General features: G+C 46.2%; 3 protein-coding genes across 3 annotated transcripts; 2 read left to right on the top strand and 1 right to left on the bottom strand.

Annotated features, from left to right (window-relative positions):
- Positions 1 to 1,056: 1,056 nt before the first annotated feature.
- L3040_003630 (uncharacterized protein) lies at positions 1,057 to 2,538 on the top strand (the record flags this gene model as incomplete). Its single annotated transcript, XM_066156489.1, has 3 exons — positions 1,057 to 1,063; positions 2,077 to 2,272; positions 2,433 to 2,538. 3 exons carry the CDS (start codon positions 1,057 to 1,059, stop codon positions 2,536 to 2,538), a joined length of 309 nt encoding a protein of 102 aa, XP_066012072.1.
- Positions 2,539 to 3,981: 1,443 nt separating this feature from the next.
- On the bottom strand, positions 3,982 to 5,702 carry L3040_003629 (uncharacterized protein; the record flags this gene model as incomplete). Its single annotated transcript, XM_007295289.1, has 4 exons — positions 3,982 to 4,335; positions 4,406 to 5,068; positions 5,126 to 5,372; positions 5,554 to 5,702. The coding sequence occupies 4 exons, from the start codon at positions 5,700 to 5,702 to the stop codon at positions 3,982 to 3,984; spliced, it is 1,413 nt and encodes a 470-aa protein (XP_007295351.1).
- A 6,306-nt stretch (positions 5,703 to 12,008) lies between these two features.
- L3040_003628 (uncharacterized protein) lies at positions 12,009 to 12,727 on the top strand (the record flags this gene model as incomplete). Its single annotated transcript, XM_007295290.1, has 3 exons — positions 12,009 to 12,125; positions 12,178 to 12,265; positions 12,321 to 12,727. 3 exons carry the CDS (start codon positions 12,009 to 12,011, stop codon positions 12,725 to 12,727), a joined length of 612 nt encoding a protein of 203 aa, XP_007295352.1.
- Positions 12,728 to 19,536: the final 6,809 nt, after the last annotated feature.

The raw sequence follows: 19,536 nt of genomic DNA, 5'->3' as shown, positions 1-19,536 counted from the left end.
AAAGGTGGGGAAAAAGTCACGTCCTTGAGCAGTGGATCGTACGTGTCAAGGTCAAGGTCGGGGTCAAGGTCGGCACCGATTACATGGTCAGGATCGGTGAGGATTACTATGTATGCTATGCGTAAGTGAAGTGAGGTTGATCGTCTTTTCTTCTTCTTCTTCTGTTTATCTTCAAACTCGATTGCCTGGGAAAGAGGGGAATGGGTCGAAGGGGGGGACCTGGGGGTTTGGCTGAGAGGTGGTGTCCTTGAGCTTTGATTGATTGATTGGTGTTAGCGTTCTAGCAAGCTTGTTCTCTGGAGTAGCTGAAATGGCTGTAGCTTTGCTAGGGAAGAGGGCGAAGAAGAAGAAGAAGAAGAAGAAGAAGAAGCCACGGCTGTCAGGGAAGCAAGTAAGCTAAGCTCAAGTAGCGTAAAGATCACAAATAAGCCCATTCTGAGTAAGTGAAAGTGTGGCCAGGGAATGGCGGGTAGGGAAAATGAGCAAGTGACTTCCAAGCAATCGATCAGTCAATGTTGAGGACCACGTCACTCTACGGGGGGAAGATTACTATTATGATATAGCCTAATCTATCCGCAGACCTTTCTTTATTTATCTTGTTACATCCCGATACGCCTTTTAGGGTAATTGAAGGTTGTAGCCAAAGAAAATTCTCTGGAGAGCCCTAACGTAGGTAAACACCGACAACATTTTTTGGCTTGGGTAGAAGCGAGCGAGTCTAAGCGGACTTGTCTATTATTATGATAGATAGTACCTAATTACCAGTGCGTGGATGCCCGCCTTGCGATTTTATGTTGAAGATTAATGTGCGTCTATCAGAGTCTGTATACCCTACGTTGATATCAAGCCCGCTGACATAATAATTAGTAGCCTGGATCAATTGGTGTTGCGACAAATGTCTAGGGGCTGTTGGTGTAGGATTATATAGGATGATGGTCTATCTTACTTGTAGAGGGACCGCCAGATATCTTGAAATGATAATGATAACTGTCATAAGGGGGGCTAGTGCAGATATCAGATGCTACTAACCTTCCCTATCGCAAGAAGTTCGTCGATATGGTATGTGTGCTACTACGTTCCGAGCAAGCCAGACACACCTGAATACGTAGTGAGGATAATATTACATTTTTGTTCTGCGGTGAATACTAAGGCTTTATTCAGCCGGTCCAGGCTTATTGTGTCGACACTCTCGCGTGCCGTCTTGGCCAGTGCGGTTGTCGTGCTTGCCGTGTTTGGCAATGATGATGTTACTAGAGAAAATTCCTAGAATTTCTAAAACTCCGAACCGTGAAGGTTTCAACTCATCGTCACCGGGAATCGGGCATCGAACCCTCCTCGACTTCGACTTCCACTTCGATTCCCACTCCTACGCTTCTCGGCTTATATGACTGCGACTGCCAATATGCTAGCTTCAGGCGCGTCAACTATCGTCGACCAGAAGAGGAAGACCCGCTTGGAGCTGACCGCTGCAGACCATCGCCTCTCCCGCAACCGACTCGACTAACCCGGGAGTCAAAACAAGAAGACGACGCCAGCATGTTCCTTGAATCCGCGGTGGAAGTAGCGGCAGATCTAGAGAAGGCAGGCGCCATACCCAAGTCTGCACCGGCTCCTCGTGGTGTGAGCCCTGTTGGCTTTCCCGACGGCGGGTGAGAAGCCTGTCTGGTGGTGCTGGGAGGATAGCTGTGCCTGATCTGCAGCTTCGGATGGATCAACTGCATCGGGGTGTTCCAGGAATACTACCAGGAGAGCCTGCTGCTGGGCTACTCGTCAAGTACCATCTCGTGGATCCCGTCGCTGCAAATCTTTATGATGTTCTTGGGAGGGCCGGTGTTTGGGAAGCTCTTCGATAACTATAGTCCGAGGTGGCTTCTGCTTGGCGGCACATTCTTCTATATCTTCGGATTGATGATGACTTCGCTATCGACCAAGCACTATCAGTTTATCCTAGCTCAAGGCATCTGTAGTGCTCTAGGTGCGAGTGATGTGTTCTACGCGGCCATAAGCTCGGTGGGAACTTGGTTCTTCAAGTATCCAAGTTGATCCCTTAGGTCGGATATCCTTGGACTCTGGGAGCCGTGGCTCTTGTGATGTTGGGGATGCTTGTTGTTGCCAACCTCACTGTCAAGTTCAGATTGATGCCGCAACCCAAGAAATTCGATGCGATGAGCTTCGTTCGACCGCTGAAAGAGCGTGCCTTTAGCTTGCTGTGCCTCGCATCGTTTCTGTTCTTCTTTGGGACATTCTTGCCAGGAAACTATATCATTCTGCAGTGAGTTGTCTTGTACCTCTCCTCGGAACATTCCTAACCAACTGCAGAGCACGAAGTCATGGCATGTCAGCCAGCCTATCCATCTACCGTATTGCAATCCTCAATGCGGCCTCGTAAGTAAGTCTGAATTGTTCGCATGACTCTTGCTAACATCACCTAGTATCTTCGGGCGTATCCTACCCGGCATAATTGCAGATCGCGTTGGCCGCTTCAATGTGACGGTTATCATCACCGCCTTCTCGGCTATCATCGTCCTCAACCTTTAGCTCCCCTCGTCAGGCACATCCTCACCATCATCTTCTGCATCCTGTACGGCTTCTCATCAGGAGCTTTCGTATCCATAGGTCCGGCTCTGGTTGCCCAGATCTCACCAATTCGCGAGATGAGAACCCAGACAGGCACGTACTTCTCTCTTTCTCTCTCAAAGACAACAGAAACAACAGCTAAGCTAAAGGCGTTACCAATCTAGCTAGCTATGACCAGTTTGTTTTGGTGTATATATATATATATATAAAGCTCATATAAAAAACAGAACAACCTCATCCATCATACATAAGAGCTCATCCATAGTTCGCGTCATTTTATAAACGCTAATTAGTTGATTCATGGAAATGGTCGCTCACTTGTTTATCTATTTATTTGCCACTGGCATTAGCATTAGCACTAGCATTGATATCCTAGGTATGTATCTATCTATTCTATCAATTAGCTAGCTACGTATTCTTACCGTGTAGATCCGACCAACAGTCCGTCCGATGCACTGTCCGAGAGCCGATGGCCGCCAATAAATAAATAAATATATATATATAAATATTTTTTCTTGTATATAAAACCCTCAAACATCCCTCCTACCCATACCTCATAAAATATCCATCTAGCCAGTCCACCTAGTATATTAGCACATCATCAACCTCCTCCGATCCAATCTTTCGTTTTCGCTCTTTGAGCTACCAAAACGGGAGATTCTAAATATCTCCCCCCCCCCCCCCCCTCCAAAAAAAAAAAACACCTCTATGAATCATGTCTTGTATTCCAGAATCCTCCCCCAACTGCGCGGCCCTCTGGAAGGTTTTTATTTTTATTCCGTCTTTTATTTTTTTTGAGGGGAATTTGGTCGTTATTTTGGTTTAACTTTAAGCGAGCTCGCTTCTACTTTCTACCCTCTTACCGGTACTCCGACCCCGACTCTCCGACTCCCACTCCCCTATTACTCTCCCGCTCTCCTATTATTGTACCCGTACACACCAAAAAAAAAAAAAAAAACCCGCACACATATACGACGTACAGCTCGTAAATTAATTCACAACCCCTCCACTTCCGTACTCTCTATTCGGCACGATAACCACATCCCGCGGCCGCTTCAATACAAGAAGCGAGGTGCTAAACGAAAATCAGATTATAAATCGATAACTGCTTTTGCAAAGCCATCTAATATCACAAGGGATGAACTGAGAAAGAGAAAGAGAAAGAGAAAGAAAGAGAAAGAGAACGAAAACGAAGTGTGTACAGCAGGCTTCTGTAGATGCGATGCACAATGCTTCCTATCCAGGCCGGCGCACCAGAGCCCCCTTGATAACCATGCCCAGTATGCCGCCGTCTTAATATCTAACCCCGGGCCCGCCCTCTAATGATCTTCACTCAAACAAACTTTCCGCTGTATCCATTTCTAAACCTATGTACTCCGCTCTCTGCTTCCCACTACACCGACCTTACGCACTAGTGACCGGATCCTCGCTCAGCTCCCACCGGTCCTCCTGTAGCCTCCTCAACGCTTCTTTTCCCTCCTCCGTCAGCTCTGGTTTTCCTAAAGGCGTCGTAGCCTCTACGAAGAACCTGGGCGTCCATACTGCGCCGGCATCTTCCCGCTCTTTGGCTTTCATTCTCTGCGCTTCCTCGAGCTCCTGTTTGAGTTCTGTGGCGCGCGCATACTGCCGCGATGTGATTGCTTCTGTGACGCCGGACCAGAAACGCAAGGATTCGTTCGGAAGTTGCGCCGTTTGTGGTGGGATGAGCTTAGGCGCTACGGAGAGGGGGGCGAGGTCTATCAGCAGGGTTTGGTCGCCCTGCACACCCATGTCATGTAAACACAAAGCTCGGCTAATCTGAGCACCAAGAAAAATAAGGAGGACTTACGCCTTTCGGTCCAAGAGAAAAGTACAGCTTCTCTTTCCAGTTGCCTGATATGTGGGCCAGAATATCTTTGTCGGGCACGCTCTTTATGGATTTCTTGGTGTCGTTGTCGGGGTCGTAGCGGAATACTACTCCCTCGACTTTGTTCTGCGTCTTGCCGAGCCAACCTTCTTCCATGTAGTGCAAGATGGTCTTGATTTTCGTTTGTGGGCAGGTGACGAAGCAAAGGTCACCGACTGTTACGCTAAGACTACCTCGCAGTAGGCCTCCTAGGTGGGCAGCTGGGTGTGTAAGCTGGTATTCCTCATTATTTCGCTTTGCAAGTGTGATGAAAATCCCTAGGTTGTGCTCGCCAGGAGTAACTCGTATGCTTGTCCCGGTAAACTTTGCTGAGATCTGATCAAAGCCTCGTGCTGTAAGCCCTTTCTCGGGACAGTCCACGAAGAAGGCTGACACGGGAGGATGATGCGACGTCTGTTCCGTAAGAAAGGAGACCTTCACTACCTGCCCACTTTTATCCGTAGCCTTTGTATCTGTACGTAGCGAGGGGTTCCTCGAAACTGCAGGCGTCTTTTTCGATCTCATAGACGAAGCCGCACTTCCAGGCGTCGGTTGCATCTTGCTTGCCGTGATAGCAGGCATACTGTCCTGGACCTCCCAATTGCACTACCCAGATCATCAGCACCCGTGTCAACATCTAGCAGCATTCCGATTCCGACATACCCTGAAGAATTCCCCCAGCGTCGAATTGTAGGGCTTGCATGGCTTGCCCTTTACGTACTTCAGGTCCTTGGTAAACCAGAACCGCAACACCTCCAGCATCCTGTCGAAAGCATCGTCCGAGTCGCCAATGGCTACGAACGTGTTGGGCTGGTCGAGGTAGTTCCAGTACTCCAAGTTGGGGGTCGGCTCGAGGAGTTGGGCCGGTAAGGAAAACCGCACTGATGCAATGTCTGATACGCCGATGAATCTACCACCCGATACGTATGTTAGCAAGCTGTATTTGAAGGTATAAAGCCAGTCAGGCCTTCACAACATCTTGGAAACACGGTTTAGTGGATTTGGCGTGTAAAGCCCGAGGATAGAGCGGTTGAAACTGCGTTGAAACTGCCAGCAGAGAGCTCCCTCTGCCTGCTCAATTGGGCGCTCACTTTCTGAGGATGCCCAGGAACATTTTCAGCTTCGAGGAGTCGTCGGGAGGCTTCTCCGCTGTGGCCAGAGTACTGCTCGCCGTGAACTCGGAGGGGGCGGTCGAGGCTGGCGGGGTCTCGTAGTGGGAGCCTGATGATACTGATGCCATATTGATATGAGAAGTATTAATCAGATGGAGATGGCAGAGGTGACAGCTTATGTCGGTTTGCTGAGATAGTCGCAGTGGGTAGGTTGAGGAATGTCGCCCTGTTTTTGGGTTGTTAGGTATTGGGTATTGGGTGTTGGGTCTTGGGTCTTGGGTGTTGTTACTGTAAGGAAGTACAGTACGGGACAAGGAAAATGACGACGAGGCTGTTCGCGATAAGACGATAGCTCGCTTGGCAGCGGATAAGGGATGCTTGTGTGTATGCAGTATAAGAATAGAAATAAGGTTGGTACCTATATTTCTACGGAGAATTCGAAAGATGCATACGGCATCGGGCATAAGGAGAGGGAAATGGTCGATGGCTACCGAGGAAAAGCATCTATCTCCGTATAATTCTGGTCGAGTGATCTACTCCCTTATTCTTGATCGTGATCACGTTACATCTCATGCTGACTGATATAACTCGATGTCGGATGACCTATCAATGAGCCACGTGGTGCTGTCCTCTATCGTTCCATATGCGTACGTAAGCGCCACCAGAGAGAGCGCTCGCCAAGTGACAAGCGACAAGCGGCCACTCCGGTACACAGAGACTCGACATGGTAGTATCAAGACTCAGAAGGTCAACGCGGTACGGGAGCTTATAAAAATAATAGAATAATAGACGGACGATCCATATTCGCTTGGGTCAAGTCGGACTATCAGGGCTCAGCTCATCCATCTGTTGATATTAACAACTATTTCTCAAATCCTCCGCCGGACCTTGATCGAATACCGCATAAACTCGACAAAGTGGTGCGCGGGGGCTGTTGACTCCATAAGATCCACGTACTGCCTCCCGTAGCTTTTATAGCTAATTGATTGTAAGGCGGCCCGCTATTCCACCTGATTTTCACTGATTTCGCTTAATCAGGTGTTGTTGTTGTACGTAGTATTTTATTAAAGTCGGGCGGGTGGCAGGCTTCGCCTGCCGCCTTAGGACCTTTTGCAAGGTACGGCGACATATTAGGTAAAGGAATTACATATAAAGTACTATCTAATCGAAATCAAAAACCACGTTAAGGAAAAGCTCTCTTTCTGATAGCCTCGGGTCTTTGATCACTCGGTATCGCATAATCTTTAAAAGCCTTTTAAGAGCATTTCAATTTGGTGCAGCGCAGCTGCTGTCGATTATGCCTTCCCTTTACAAATAAAACAGATCGCAGAAAAGATAGAATCTTATATTCAAAAAAGACCGGGAAAGGAGGTTATAATCGTCGGTTACCCTAAATAATAATCCGAAAAGAATCACCGACCTGGCACCACCAAGGCGGGATAGTAGATTCCCCTCTTATTTAATCGACAGAAAATCAAACGACTATTATATCGAAATTATTCTGTGTAAAAAGATGCATCGTACTGGTCCTTATAAGTAGTAAAAAATGGTACTCTTAGTGTACTTTATTGTACTTTTCGACGTTACTGGTCCGTACGCTGAGAGGCTTAGCGTGTCTAAAACCTCAACCTCATCAAAATCGATCGAGTACTAATCGAGACCTCTACCACCATGCTTAATCACCGTCCAGCTTAACGATGGCGTTTGTGTACGTCAAATAAGGAAGGAAGGTATGATAGGTTACGATAATAACTGTTTTCGATACTGTTTTTGATACTGTTTTACTATGCATATCAATCAGAATTCCCCTGTATGTGAACACAGAAATCGGACTTGTACTAAAACCCATCAAAGGTACACTCTTATCACTACCCAATTCAATTTAATAGTTAGTTCCTATTGTAGTACCATAAACTCGATTATTTCATTCCTATCTATAAATCGTTTTTTTTTAAACTTATGATTGCCAAGAAGTTCGAAGCGGATAAGTAAAATCTCATTATTTAACACAGTTTTTAGCTACATTTTCACTACTTTTAAATGAACTAATAAGAAACAAATCAATACATTTCTTTATTAATAATTCACATTTATAAAGCGATTTTTCAGAGCAAATTGATTTTTTATTGGTTTACATTAGTAGATGTTATTCAATAAGTGTTGTACCGTTTCTGTCCCGCCTTGGAAATTCCGACGTAGCTGCACCAGGTCTGGATTTTTTACAGATTGAATTCAAGGTAATCGACTATTAGCGTAAGTAACGTATCTCGGTATTGTTACGGCTGAGGAAAGGTGGCACTATAGTAGCTACCAATCTGTACGCTACGTAGTGTAAAAGAAAGACGAGAAGGGAATAACTACAATACAGGGCCGAGGTCTGTGCATATGCATTTGCGGGAGCGTGATGTCCCGTGACATTATATGACTAAGCATACAGCCAAATCCTAAACCAACCGACCCAGCCAGGTAGAACCTCCTGTCAGGACCGTAACAGGTGTCGATATGAGTTCGAGATAATCCGAGGCCGGACTGAAGATAGCTAAGCCGTTGCCGAAGGTGCAATATGGTAGATCGTCTTAAACCTCGTTATCTCCTTCTCACTTCTTTCCCTCTTTATCGCAATTCCTTTGAGTCTTTTCAATCGGTATGCCCGTCACGTTTAGATCGTAGATGGCATGGCAGTCGAGGTAAGTAAGACTCGTTCGGAATCGCCGCCGGTAAAGGAAAATCTCTTCGAAAAGACTACCTTGATTTAATTTCGGCTCTCTAAACTCATTTTGCCGGAGGAAAGAGAGCTAGAGGAAAAGAATCGTAGCCCCCCGCTCTTAATCAGATGAGGTACAGCGAAAAGTGAATTTCAGCCAGAGGGTCATTTAGTAGTATAACTCAATTTTTTACCTGATAATTAGTAATCAATCAACCACCGCTCTTGAAGCTTCTTTTGAACGACCAAAGTTGTTCAGAATTATTACGTCATATCGAATATATTTATCTTGATTTTTTAAAACGAAGCAGAAATAAAAACGACTTGGATATATTTAAAAAAAAAAAATTCATAATCGAAATTCCAGCTTAGCAATTGACTATTAAATAAATGACCTTTTCAAAGCATTTTTGGTATGATCAAACTTGTTGAGAACTACGTAGTATTATGCGATTATAAGTATATCTATCTTAAGTTTTATGATCGAAGCGAAAATGCAAAAATCTATTTGGTTCGTTGAATTTGTAATTTAATTTTTGTATTTTTTAATAATCATCAGATAGTAAATGCTCGTCGGATTAAAGGATACGGCGGCGTAACTGAAAAAAGACGTATAATCGCAAATCGATTTGAAAGAAGAATATTTGTAACGATAAGTAATATTATTTCAAGTTTATAAAATATTGAAAGAAGTGCGATAAATCGATAGATTATGAATAAAAGATCACTTTGCGCGCTGCAGTCAAAGTAGAAAGGTAACTGGCATGACGAGCGCAATCGTTTATATTCTTGAGTTTAAACAGAGTTAGACTATTTTGTCAACCAACTGATCGGATAATCGTTATTGTCCACGATTAAAATCATCTCTGCATGAGAATTAATATGGTTGCGTTGAGAACTGATCAATTAGAATATTTCTAGTATTACCATTCAGCTGGAATTCATTTATGGCTATAAAACACCCGATTAAGCGAAATCAACGATGATCAGGTGGAACGGCGGGACGCTTCATAGTTTATACAGTAAAGATACGTAGTATGTTAAGTTCAAGTCCAGCGTAATCTCGAGGTCCATCTACCGGTACTACGTAGTACAGTCGCCATGAATACATATGCAAAGTATAATATTGCAAGGGCTCTTATCAGGGCTTACACCAATCAGCTTATAAGGATTCATCAGCCCTGAAAAGCATCCTTTAGCCAGTATTTAATGTGTGCCATTGAGTTGACCAGGCTTTAAGCCATTCAGAAACCACCGCTTTACGATTTGTAAGGCTACACTGGGTCTGCATTTACTAATAGGAAGGCTACGATTCTTTACCTGTACGAGGCGCCTCCTACGAACCTTCAGCCCTCTCTGTCGCGGCAGAGAGTTTAGGAAGCCGAAATTAAACCAGCGATATGCCGCGGCTCCTCGAAGAGATTTTTCGTTATCGGCGGTTCCGGACCTTTGTTTCTATCTCGATCATCACGCCGACTACGATCTACCACGGTACAGGCCTAAGTATTACCCCTCGAGGGTAGGGAAAACAGGGGGTTTAAAGTGGAAACTAAACTTTTAAGGCACCCTCGAGGGGTAATACTTAGACCTGTACCGTGGTACAAGTACAGAGGTACAGCGGTGAAGTGTTGTAAACCTTGCTACTCCACAGCCACTATTCTAATCCAACTGAGCAATAACCTGACCTTAAGCACGGAACCTTATAGAACCTCGAAAAGCCTTACAGAGTAACACTTTACTGTGTATTAAGGTTAGGTTATTGCTCAATTAGGTTGGACTAGTTGCTGTGGAGGAGCAAGGGTTACAACACTTCACCGCTGTACCGGTACCTCTCTCTGTAGACCTGACGGGCATACCGATTGAAAAGACCAAAAGGATTCGCGATAAAGGAAGAAGTACGGTAGGAAGAGCTTAGTTTGATCGATCGAGAACACGGTTAAAAGCGCTTTTCAAATACACCAGTTTCATACAAGGGCTACGAACGCGAGATTTTATAGCTTTACGGTAAAAGAAAACGATGTTTGTAATATTTATACGGATCGAGGCCGCCCGTAGGGCCACACGTATTCGATATTTACCGAAGGACAACTCGACGCAAGTTATTTCAATGCTTTTGAAAGGTTTGTAAATAATAGTTCGCGACACCGCGGGATTAGAGACCCAGGGCTAATTAAAAGAAAGCTGCTTTTTCCTAAGGTGGTTTCTATTTTCGATTAAAATAGTACTTCGTAGTACGTAGTATATAGTTCCTTTACCTAGCACGTCGCCGTACGTTATGGGAGGTCCCGGCCAAGGCGGCAGGCAAATCCTGCCACCCGCCCGACGTTACTAGGTACCGTATCCCCACGGTTTGAAAGACGGACCCACTTGGTGAAAGCATATTTTGATCTTATAGCTGACCGCTTATCAAATGTAGCAAAATGACGAACACGTTGATTTTCAAGTATTTCGTAGGTTCTCTTTGTGCATGAATCGCTGCTGATCGACATCGATTCTACCATGAATTACACCAAGAAATGATAAATTCTTCAAAATTCTTAAGGAACTGCTTTCCAAGAGCTAGGGTTACAGCCCCTTGGTCAACCCTTAGTAAAATTATACTTTTCGTCTTTTATTCGGGGGGATAGTAATAAATACCGGTACGTAGTACTACGTACTTACCGGTAGTACAACCACAACAAGAACAAGAACAACTACTATTTCTAACCCACTTGGACAATACCTGACCGCTACAGCCCCCCACCCATAGATAAAACACAAAAGTATAATTCTGCAAGGGCTCTTACCAAGGCCTAAACCAATCAACTTATAAGGATTCAGCCTTGAAAAGTATCTTTAAGCAAGTATTTAGTCTGTGCAATGGAGTTGATAAGACTTTGAGCCATTCAGAAATCACCGCTCTACGATTTATGGGGCTAAACTGGGTCCGTCTTTTATTCAGGGGGGGACTGTGGGCTCGGAATCTCGAAGAACCTCATTTGGACAGAAGCTATTTAGATTAAAAAAAGTGGGTGTAGGGCGACGAGAGTTACGATACTACATACTATACTACGTACTACGTAGTAACTGGTGTACCTCCGTAAATAGACTACGAAATTACGGACGCCGGAGCTACGTAGTATAATAGATATAGTAGTACATCTTCACTAATTACTACGTAGTTCTAGAAGCCGCGGGAGGCAGTGCGTCGATCTTGTGGAGTCAACAGCCCCCGCACGTCACTTTGTCGGGCTTATGCGGTATTATACATCGATCAAAGGTGATTACGGAAAGGAAGATTGCAATACTATGAATAGTTTATATTTAAATAATATCTTCTATATACTACTACGTAGTAAAAACGAAATGACAAATACGAAGAGAAGAACAGCCATAAGCCTGGTCGGTGCACGCTTGGCAGGTACAAGTCACCGAAGGATCAAAGTACGTAATTGATTTTTATGCCAAGAATATACCCACCAGGCTAATTCCTTCACTAACTCCTTCATAATTTCCCGTTCGGATGATAGTGCGCGGGTTATTATTAGCTGCACGATTGTTTACAGCCGACGTAGGATTTTCAAGTGAGGTTCTGAAAAAGAGATATATAGTCCCTGTTGCACCTCTCCATGATCAGCATCCCGCATCTGCAGCAGATTCGCTTCATCATCGTCTTTCTTTGCTATCTCCATTCCTTAGTCTCTAATTTAACACGTTCGCTCCCGCTCGTCAGCTCGCATTATCAGACAAGATGTTCCGATCATCGAACTCCCTCCTCGCGGCCCTGCTCACCCTGAGCCTTCTCTTCAGCAGAGCCCATGGACTTTTCAACAAGAAGATTGTGATCGGCTACGCAGCACTCACCAAGGTAGGTTTCACTTGATACTCACACAAGCCAACGCTAAGTACGCGAATTACAGGACCAGGCCGATGATGTCGACGACGACGACAAGATAAAGGCGGAGGGAACTCCAACCGGCAATTACCTAGGACCTGGCCTCTACCTGGGTGAGTCGATCTCTATACATCGTTACCCATCATGCGGAGCTAATAATCTAAATAGTGGACTCGCCTGACAGGTTGGCCCCATCTCAAGGGAGTCTGTTCTGTGTCATCCGAGCGGACGAGGAGAAGACCATAGAAGCCAAGAAGGTCTACATCCCTCAATCCTACCAGAAGAAGACTCTCCGTGGTAAAACCGTGCAAGTGAACCTGTGGGGTAACGAGAGGGCCATCGAGCACTACATCAAGCACGAGGCCAAGATTGACGACTCCAATGACGCGCTGCGCTTCTCATTGGTCGAGGACAAGGAGAAGGTGCAAATGGTTGTCCCCAACCACGTGGTTGACGATGGTGAATTGAAGTTGCAGACCAGCTGCTTTGAGTCAGCAGAGCAGATGAAGCAGTTTTCGTCGATCGATGTTAACTGGTCCGCTTGGGGTATCCTCGACCCAACCACCATGCCTTAATCGTGGGCCAACCGTGGCTCTTAGGTGTGTGGGGATGGCTGGTTTAGGGGGGGGGGGGGGCGAAACCCACGATGAACCCTCCGCGATGGGTTGGCTCCTAGACTGTACATCAGTACTCTCCTGTACATTAGATCTCTTTTGTTTCTCGAGCATTTCCTTCCTTTATATTGCTCAGATATTAATCAATTTATAGACAACCATTCTAGAGGGGTATAATCCTAACTGCATTTTGTACCAATCTCAATATTGTTGAAATATCAAATCTAATGACCTATTTCAAACTATTCATCAAGAAGTTTAATCCTAGTAGAACTTGTCACAGAATATTTCTCTCAGAGGTTACCATAGTCATGAGATCACCTTGAGCCTACGCGCGAATTGGAATCAAACATATAACTAATCTGTATTTGAAAAACAAAACTATCACTCAAGTGTAATCCGAGTCAATCGATCGAGATCGTCGTTCTGGAGAGCTCCGTCTCGGGACCGTCCCGTGGCCGTCCTCTGGCCATCTCCCAACCCAAAACCGTTCTCGAGAACTTATAGTAACAGGCAAATCAGTTAGAATATACTCTTCTGCTCCCCATTCCTCCCCCCTCCCCTACCTCCCCCATTCCCTTCCTTCCTGCCCCCCCCTTTACCGGAGTAGCTCTGCGGTAACCAGCTGAACTCTCGCTCAATCGACCGATTCTGATGTCAAATATTTCAAAGCCTCAACATAACTTATAGCAGCGATCCCGAGCAATACCTCGGCACGAACATCAGCTTGATAATCAAGATCCAGCCCGTATCGTTCGTAGAAGCGGTCTCTACATCATAACAGCACCTCTACTTAGACCGTTCAAATATCGTTTTTTTTTAAAAAAAAAATTATTTATTGAAACGAGCTTTGAAAATATTCTCGTCTTGTATAATTGAACGGGGGCAGCTGTAAGGACAGACGCCACGGGGCGGTCTCTTTCAATAGGACAGACGGTCTGTGAGCTACCTAAGCTGGCCCTGATTAAAGCTTAGGACTGGATTGAGGCGGTCCTATAGAAGAGGATCAAAGGAGGACTTATTGAAATGACCTCCTACTTGCCTTTATGGTATTTAAAATGGGTTTATTTTTTTAAAAAAATTTAAAAGAAGGCCCATTTCAAGAATCAATAACCGATCTCTTCAGGGTCCAAATCGAAGCTCGTACGATTATAGTGTAAAGAAAGACCTTCTTTTTTCCTTTTCCTTTTGTCTTTCTTCTCTCCTCCTTTCCACGAACCATCATCGGTCACCATAGATCCCACCCAAAGAAATCAGCCGACCTGCCATAGCAAGTCCGAACCACCAAGGCTGGAGCAGCTCCTTGTGCCTTCCCAAGCTCGCCAGAAAAATCAAACCACTCACCGTATCGCTATCATTTCTATAACACAAAGGATTTCTATAACACGAAGGATGCATGCGGCCTATAAATCCTAATCCCAACCAGCTTCACACAATTCCACTTCATCTACCGCTCTTCTCTCCTATTCTTGTGCTGAGTGAAAAAAAAGTATTAAAATACAAATGGTACTCCTTCTTTCTGATCACATCTCGTCATGACTAACACGTCCGTGCGCCGCTAATCAACAAGCGAGAAAGAGTCAACAAAAACGACACTTTCCTCGAGCTCGAGCTCGGAAAGCTAAGCGCCTAGGCTCTCTCTCTCTCTCTCTCCCAACAGCTTTCATCATAGATTGATAACCGATGCAGGTGATGAAGAAGCAGGAAGCGACGATAGATCAGCAAGCAGCTTGATATTCGCGTCCGAGGTCAATCCAGGGGCGAGGGAGCGTACAGTACAGAAGGGTGGGTAGCTCATCAATTGTTCACTAGAGCTCATCCCATACCTTGTTTTCGCGTACATCTCCACCTTGATTCAGAACGACCCCCGTGTTTTACTACAAGCGTACCACCCTCGCGTTTCAACTGTTTTTTGTTGTTGGAGCAGGTTGTGGCTGTTGTGGTTATTGTGGTCGTTATAGCTGAAAATGTAGAAAGAAAACAGAAGAGAAGCTATATGAGTATTAACAGAGGAAGTTGAGGCTTGATCACGTATCGCTTGGAATTAATTGTATCAGGAACACAATTCAGAGGTGAATGAACAGCTCACGTAAACTACTAGTTTTCCAGATAGCAATCGTATTATGCATTTGATTATTACCTTAGAGGAATCTATTGAATAGATTTATTAGTTGTAATAATTGAAATATGCGCTGCATATAAGGGTATCGATAATAATAACAAAAAGTTGAAGTTTAGATTTGAACATTTACGCGAACTATGGATGAGCTCTAGTGTACAATGGATGAGGTTGTTCCTGGGAGAAGAGGCTACCTGCTATGGATTACCGACAAGAGCTGATCCTGATACTCTTGTACGAGGTAGGTATGCGTACATGTTAGGATTCCCGTGTGAATACTAGAGAAGGCGCGGAATTCGAAAAGCAGTATTTTTACGAACACCCATCAAGGGTATATTCGCACCAGCATCAACTTTTCTTTATTGATTAAGACCGTTTGCGATGTCATACACTCGATCATTTCTTTTCGATGCATGATTTTTTTTCTTTTTCTTTTTCTTTTAAGACTTTTTTTAAATCAAGGATGTTTTTGCCAACATATCCGAGGCGGACAAGTAAAAATTCCCTTGTTCAAGACAATTCCGAGCTATATTTCCACTACTTTTCTTAACGTATCGACTCGGAATAAATAAATGCATCTTCATACCTACAAAGATTCACGTTTATACAGTACTGTTTTCCGAGCATGTATACACCAATTCTTTAATTTATTATCTATATCAATACTTGTAATTCAATACCTCTTCTAACCGCACCGTCCCGCCGTGATGGTGCGCCAGGTCGGTAAAAACTTCTCCCGAATCATTATTCGAGGTAACTAACCGACGATGACGAAGGAACCTCTCAAGGACGGCCGGCCTGTCTGCAAAAGAGATCGTCAATCGGATTGACCGTTGGAGGAACCCCGATAGTAGAATATAAATAGATGGGATCCAGATCGCCACTTCTTTCTCTTCTCTTCTCTTCTCAGCGCGCGCGAGAGAGATCGGACTTAACTTATCACTCACCCACTTACTTATTACTCACACCAATGGCACCATCGACCAGTAATCGAGTTTCTTATGACTCAAGACTCGCACTCGCACTCACTCGTACTCGCTCTCGCTCGACCCGACTCAACCCGACCCGACCCGACCCGACCCCTCCTCCGCCGGCAATGCAATCCTTCGATGCGCCCGGTACGGACAGCCCAGGGCTGGGCAGTCTCTTGTTGCTTGTCCGCTGGACCCTTCGTGCGCACTGCGCACTGCGCACATCGAAACATCGGATCGAAGGATTGCTGCGCACATCCATCGAAGAGTCTTAATTAATGAGGAACAGATAAGTAACAGGTGACGTCCGATCTACTCGCCCGCAGACCCGCCTCCCTCCCTTTGTTTTCTTTTTTTCTTTTTCTTTCCCGCTCTCGGTCAAAAGTGAGTCAGGGCCGTCGCCGGGAATGTCAATTGAGTTTTATTTTTGCAGATCTCGGCGAGTGAGGGGTTTTCGCCGACTATGATAAAAAATGCTTGCTTACTGCAACTTCACGTGTAATTGCTTTACTCCGTACTTACTGTCTCGTTTGTGTACGGAGTACGGAGTATACTAATGATGTAAGTACGAAATAATGCAAAATTCGTCTGTCTCAGTTAGCAAGTCACTTTTTGTTTCTTTTTCTTTCCGCAAGCTTCCCGCTCCTCACTGAGCCTCAATCGTGGCCGTCCGTCAATTCAGGCTGAACGGAGTATGGAAACAAATCCCAGTTATGGCAACATATACCGGACAGCCTACTCCCTGCAAACCTTTACCCCACACCCTTTTCGATGTGGCGAATGCAATTGACTCCGGACATGGGTAGCTGCTGGGCTGTAAGTTACTACATACTATCAAGCAATAATACTCCGTACAGTACTAGGTAGAAGACGAAGTATAATCTCCATGATGGCAGCCGGCAGCGGAGCCGTGCCGAGCCGGTGGTAGAGATAATCTAACCTACTTCTGCACGGATGACGTGACCAGACCCTTTTTCTTGAAGTACCGCTATGCTAAGCAGCACACGAGTAAGCTTGGAGCGGCAGCCGTGACGCTTGGAGATAATGTGATCAGTTAGTTGACTGGAAGAATAAACAAAAGAAGATGGGGATAAATGAATGGACAGAATTACTCAACAGTGCAGTAGGGAGGGGAGGTGACGAAAAGGGGTCTTTCGATCCCTAGTATACCCGAGAGTAATTTGGGCTGGCTGGGCATAAGAGCTCCAAGTCGAGTTACTTCCCTCGTCTGTACTCCGACAAAAGGTATAAAAAGTAGAGAAAAAGCAGGCCAGCAGAAGTAGGAGGGGAAGCTTCGGACTCGGAATAGGCCAGATCGGAAATGCCATACCGGATGTGTCGTTCTTGTGAAGTCAGAAGTACAATATTGCAAGACGTCGCGATTCGGGTTTTGACTTTCACCGGTAAGTCGTCCGGCTAGCCGTAAAGTCAAAAAAGCATGGGCGGGAAGACGGGGCGAGACGGAGACCTGAGACCGTTGCACCGCCACGAAAGCTCAAGCCATGAAAGCTCAAGCCACAACAGTCAAGCCACGTATATTTCCCTCCGAGGTGGCAATGTTTGGTTCGTGAGTTGGTTCGTGATTGAGATTGGGGTCTTGACCGAAATCGACATGCCAATAACTCCCATCCAGAGGAAAGCGACTTCGGCTGATGATCTCCGCTATCAGCCACCGGTACGCAAAGATTGTTGTGATACCTACCTTTCCCCTCTGCCCTCAGGACCCTGTCGTTGTTAGAGCGGCGCTTAAGCTTTGCATGTTTATCTACGGACTCGCTTGCATATCCGTGATGGTTGCCGCGTGGCCTTCCGAGGCTTATGTATTCGAGTCTGGATCTGCTGTGGCGTTGTGGCGCTGTGGCTGAGCTTCCCGACGTGTCGAAACTCGGAAGATCTTGTCTGAGCTCGACAGCAAAGCTACAGTGAGTGATACAAGTAAGAAGTAGATACCGAGGTAGGTAGGGAGGTAGGTAGGTAGGGGAGGCGCCTCTCTGTCTTGTGAAGCACAGAGCTTACTTACCTAAGGCATCCGCACACGTTTCGGCCTTGCAAGGGGATATCTGCGGTAGATTGATGGCTTTTTGGCGAGAAGACCGTACTGGGTGGGGGTGGTTGGTTGCCTGGCTGGCTGGCTGGTTGGTTGGTTGATTGGGTCGCTCGTTTTTTATTGTATATTAGGCATATTTCCCGGCCGCGAAAAGCGCTTAGACCAGTCGTCGTAGGTAGATAGCATTGCCGGGATTGCTTGGAGAGCTGGGAGAGCTGGGAGAGCTGGGAGAGCTGGGAGAGAGCCTGGAGTGGAGAGCTTGTTTTGTAGAGCTGAGAGCTGAGAGCTGAGAGCTGAGCTTGGAGAACGGACGGGAACAGGAACAGAAACAGAAACAGAAACAGAGGCAGAAAGAGAAGGTCAACAGCTGAAGTGCCAGTAATCTCGCTTTGCGTGCCGATGCATGTACTCTAAACACCAATCCCGCGGGTCTCTGAGACCATATCTCGGCTCTAAGGGAGATTGGAGGGAAGAGGACGGCGTCTAGGTTACACGAGACGAATGATGGTACAGTAGGTAAGGTAAGGTAAGGTAAGGAAGGCAAAACCCAAACAACGGTCGGCATTACGGGCGACACATCGAGTGCAGGCAGTCCGAGTCGAGGGGTTTCTGAGGTTCCTGAGGTTCCTGAGGTTTCGGAGGTTGTACAAAGTACAGATACACTTTCCTCTCGCCACAGCGTTATGTACGAAGACGACAATCTTTCCATCATGGTCCCGGTTGTGGCTGTGGTGGCTGTGGTGGCTGTGGGTGGATGTGGCGGCTGTGGCGGCTGTGGCTGTAGCTATAGCTAGGGCTGTGGCTGTGTGCTGAAGTGGGCCGTCTCCCGTCTTGGGCCGAACGCTAGTGGTACTAAGCAATGCAATGCGATGCATGCCCCCACCGAAAAAGGGGACCCACCCGCTGCTTTTGATTCCATCTCCTCGCTAAGCTCGCGCTACCTGACTTAGCCGATCCCCTTCCCCTTCATCCATTCCTATCCATTCATTCTCATCCATTCCCATCGGATCCTGTCAATATCAACCCTTCCTCCTGGTTGACGGACCACTTACGCCCTGACTCCCTACAACACCACCAGCACCACCAGTACCATCACCACCATATCTCCAGTTTTTCCGTCATCTGTGGCCCGGCCCTGACACGCATCCCATCTCCATCTCGCCTCCCCCCCCCCCCCACCACCCGGTTTGCATACACCGTCGGGCACTCTACGGACAGAACAGCACCGCAAGCAGCCGTGCATCGTTGCGCCGAACGTGGGTGGATCCGATACCCCTTCCCCTACCTCGATCTCATACCATTACCCATCACCTATTACCCATTACCCATTACCATCACCGTCACCACCACCCAGCTGCCCGCCCCCCTATCCCCGTCCCCTGCGACTCCTGCCCAAACTTCCATATTTTTCAATGGATCCCCATGTCCTGGTCTCCCGAAGCCCATAGTGGAAAGATCTGTCATTCCCGTTACCGCCCTCGCCCTCACCCTCGTCTCATATAATAACAAGCCTCCTCCGCTGCGACTTTCATTTCAGATAGAAAAAAGGAAAGAAAGAAAGAAAGAAAGAAAGAAAACAACGACATATCAAACGAACAAAGTACAATACTGCACAGCACAGTAAAGTACAGTC

Source organism: Drepanopeziza brunnea, assembly GCF_022702325.1.
Source record: "Drepanopeziza brunnea f. sp. 'multigermtubi' strain 214-2 chromosome Unknown ctg5, whole genome shotgun sequence".
In the NCBI taxonomy this organism is placed as follows: Eukaryota; Fungi; Ascomycota; class Leotiomycetes; order Helotiales; family Drepanopezizaceae; genus Drepanopeziza; species Drepanopeziza brunnea.
This window is presented reverse-complemented; position numbering and strand designations above follow the sequence as displayed.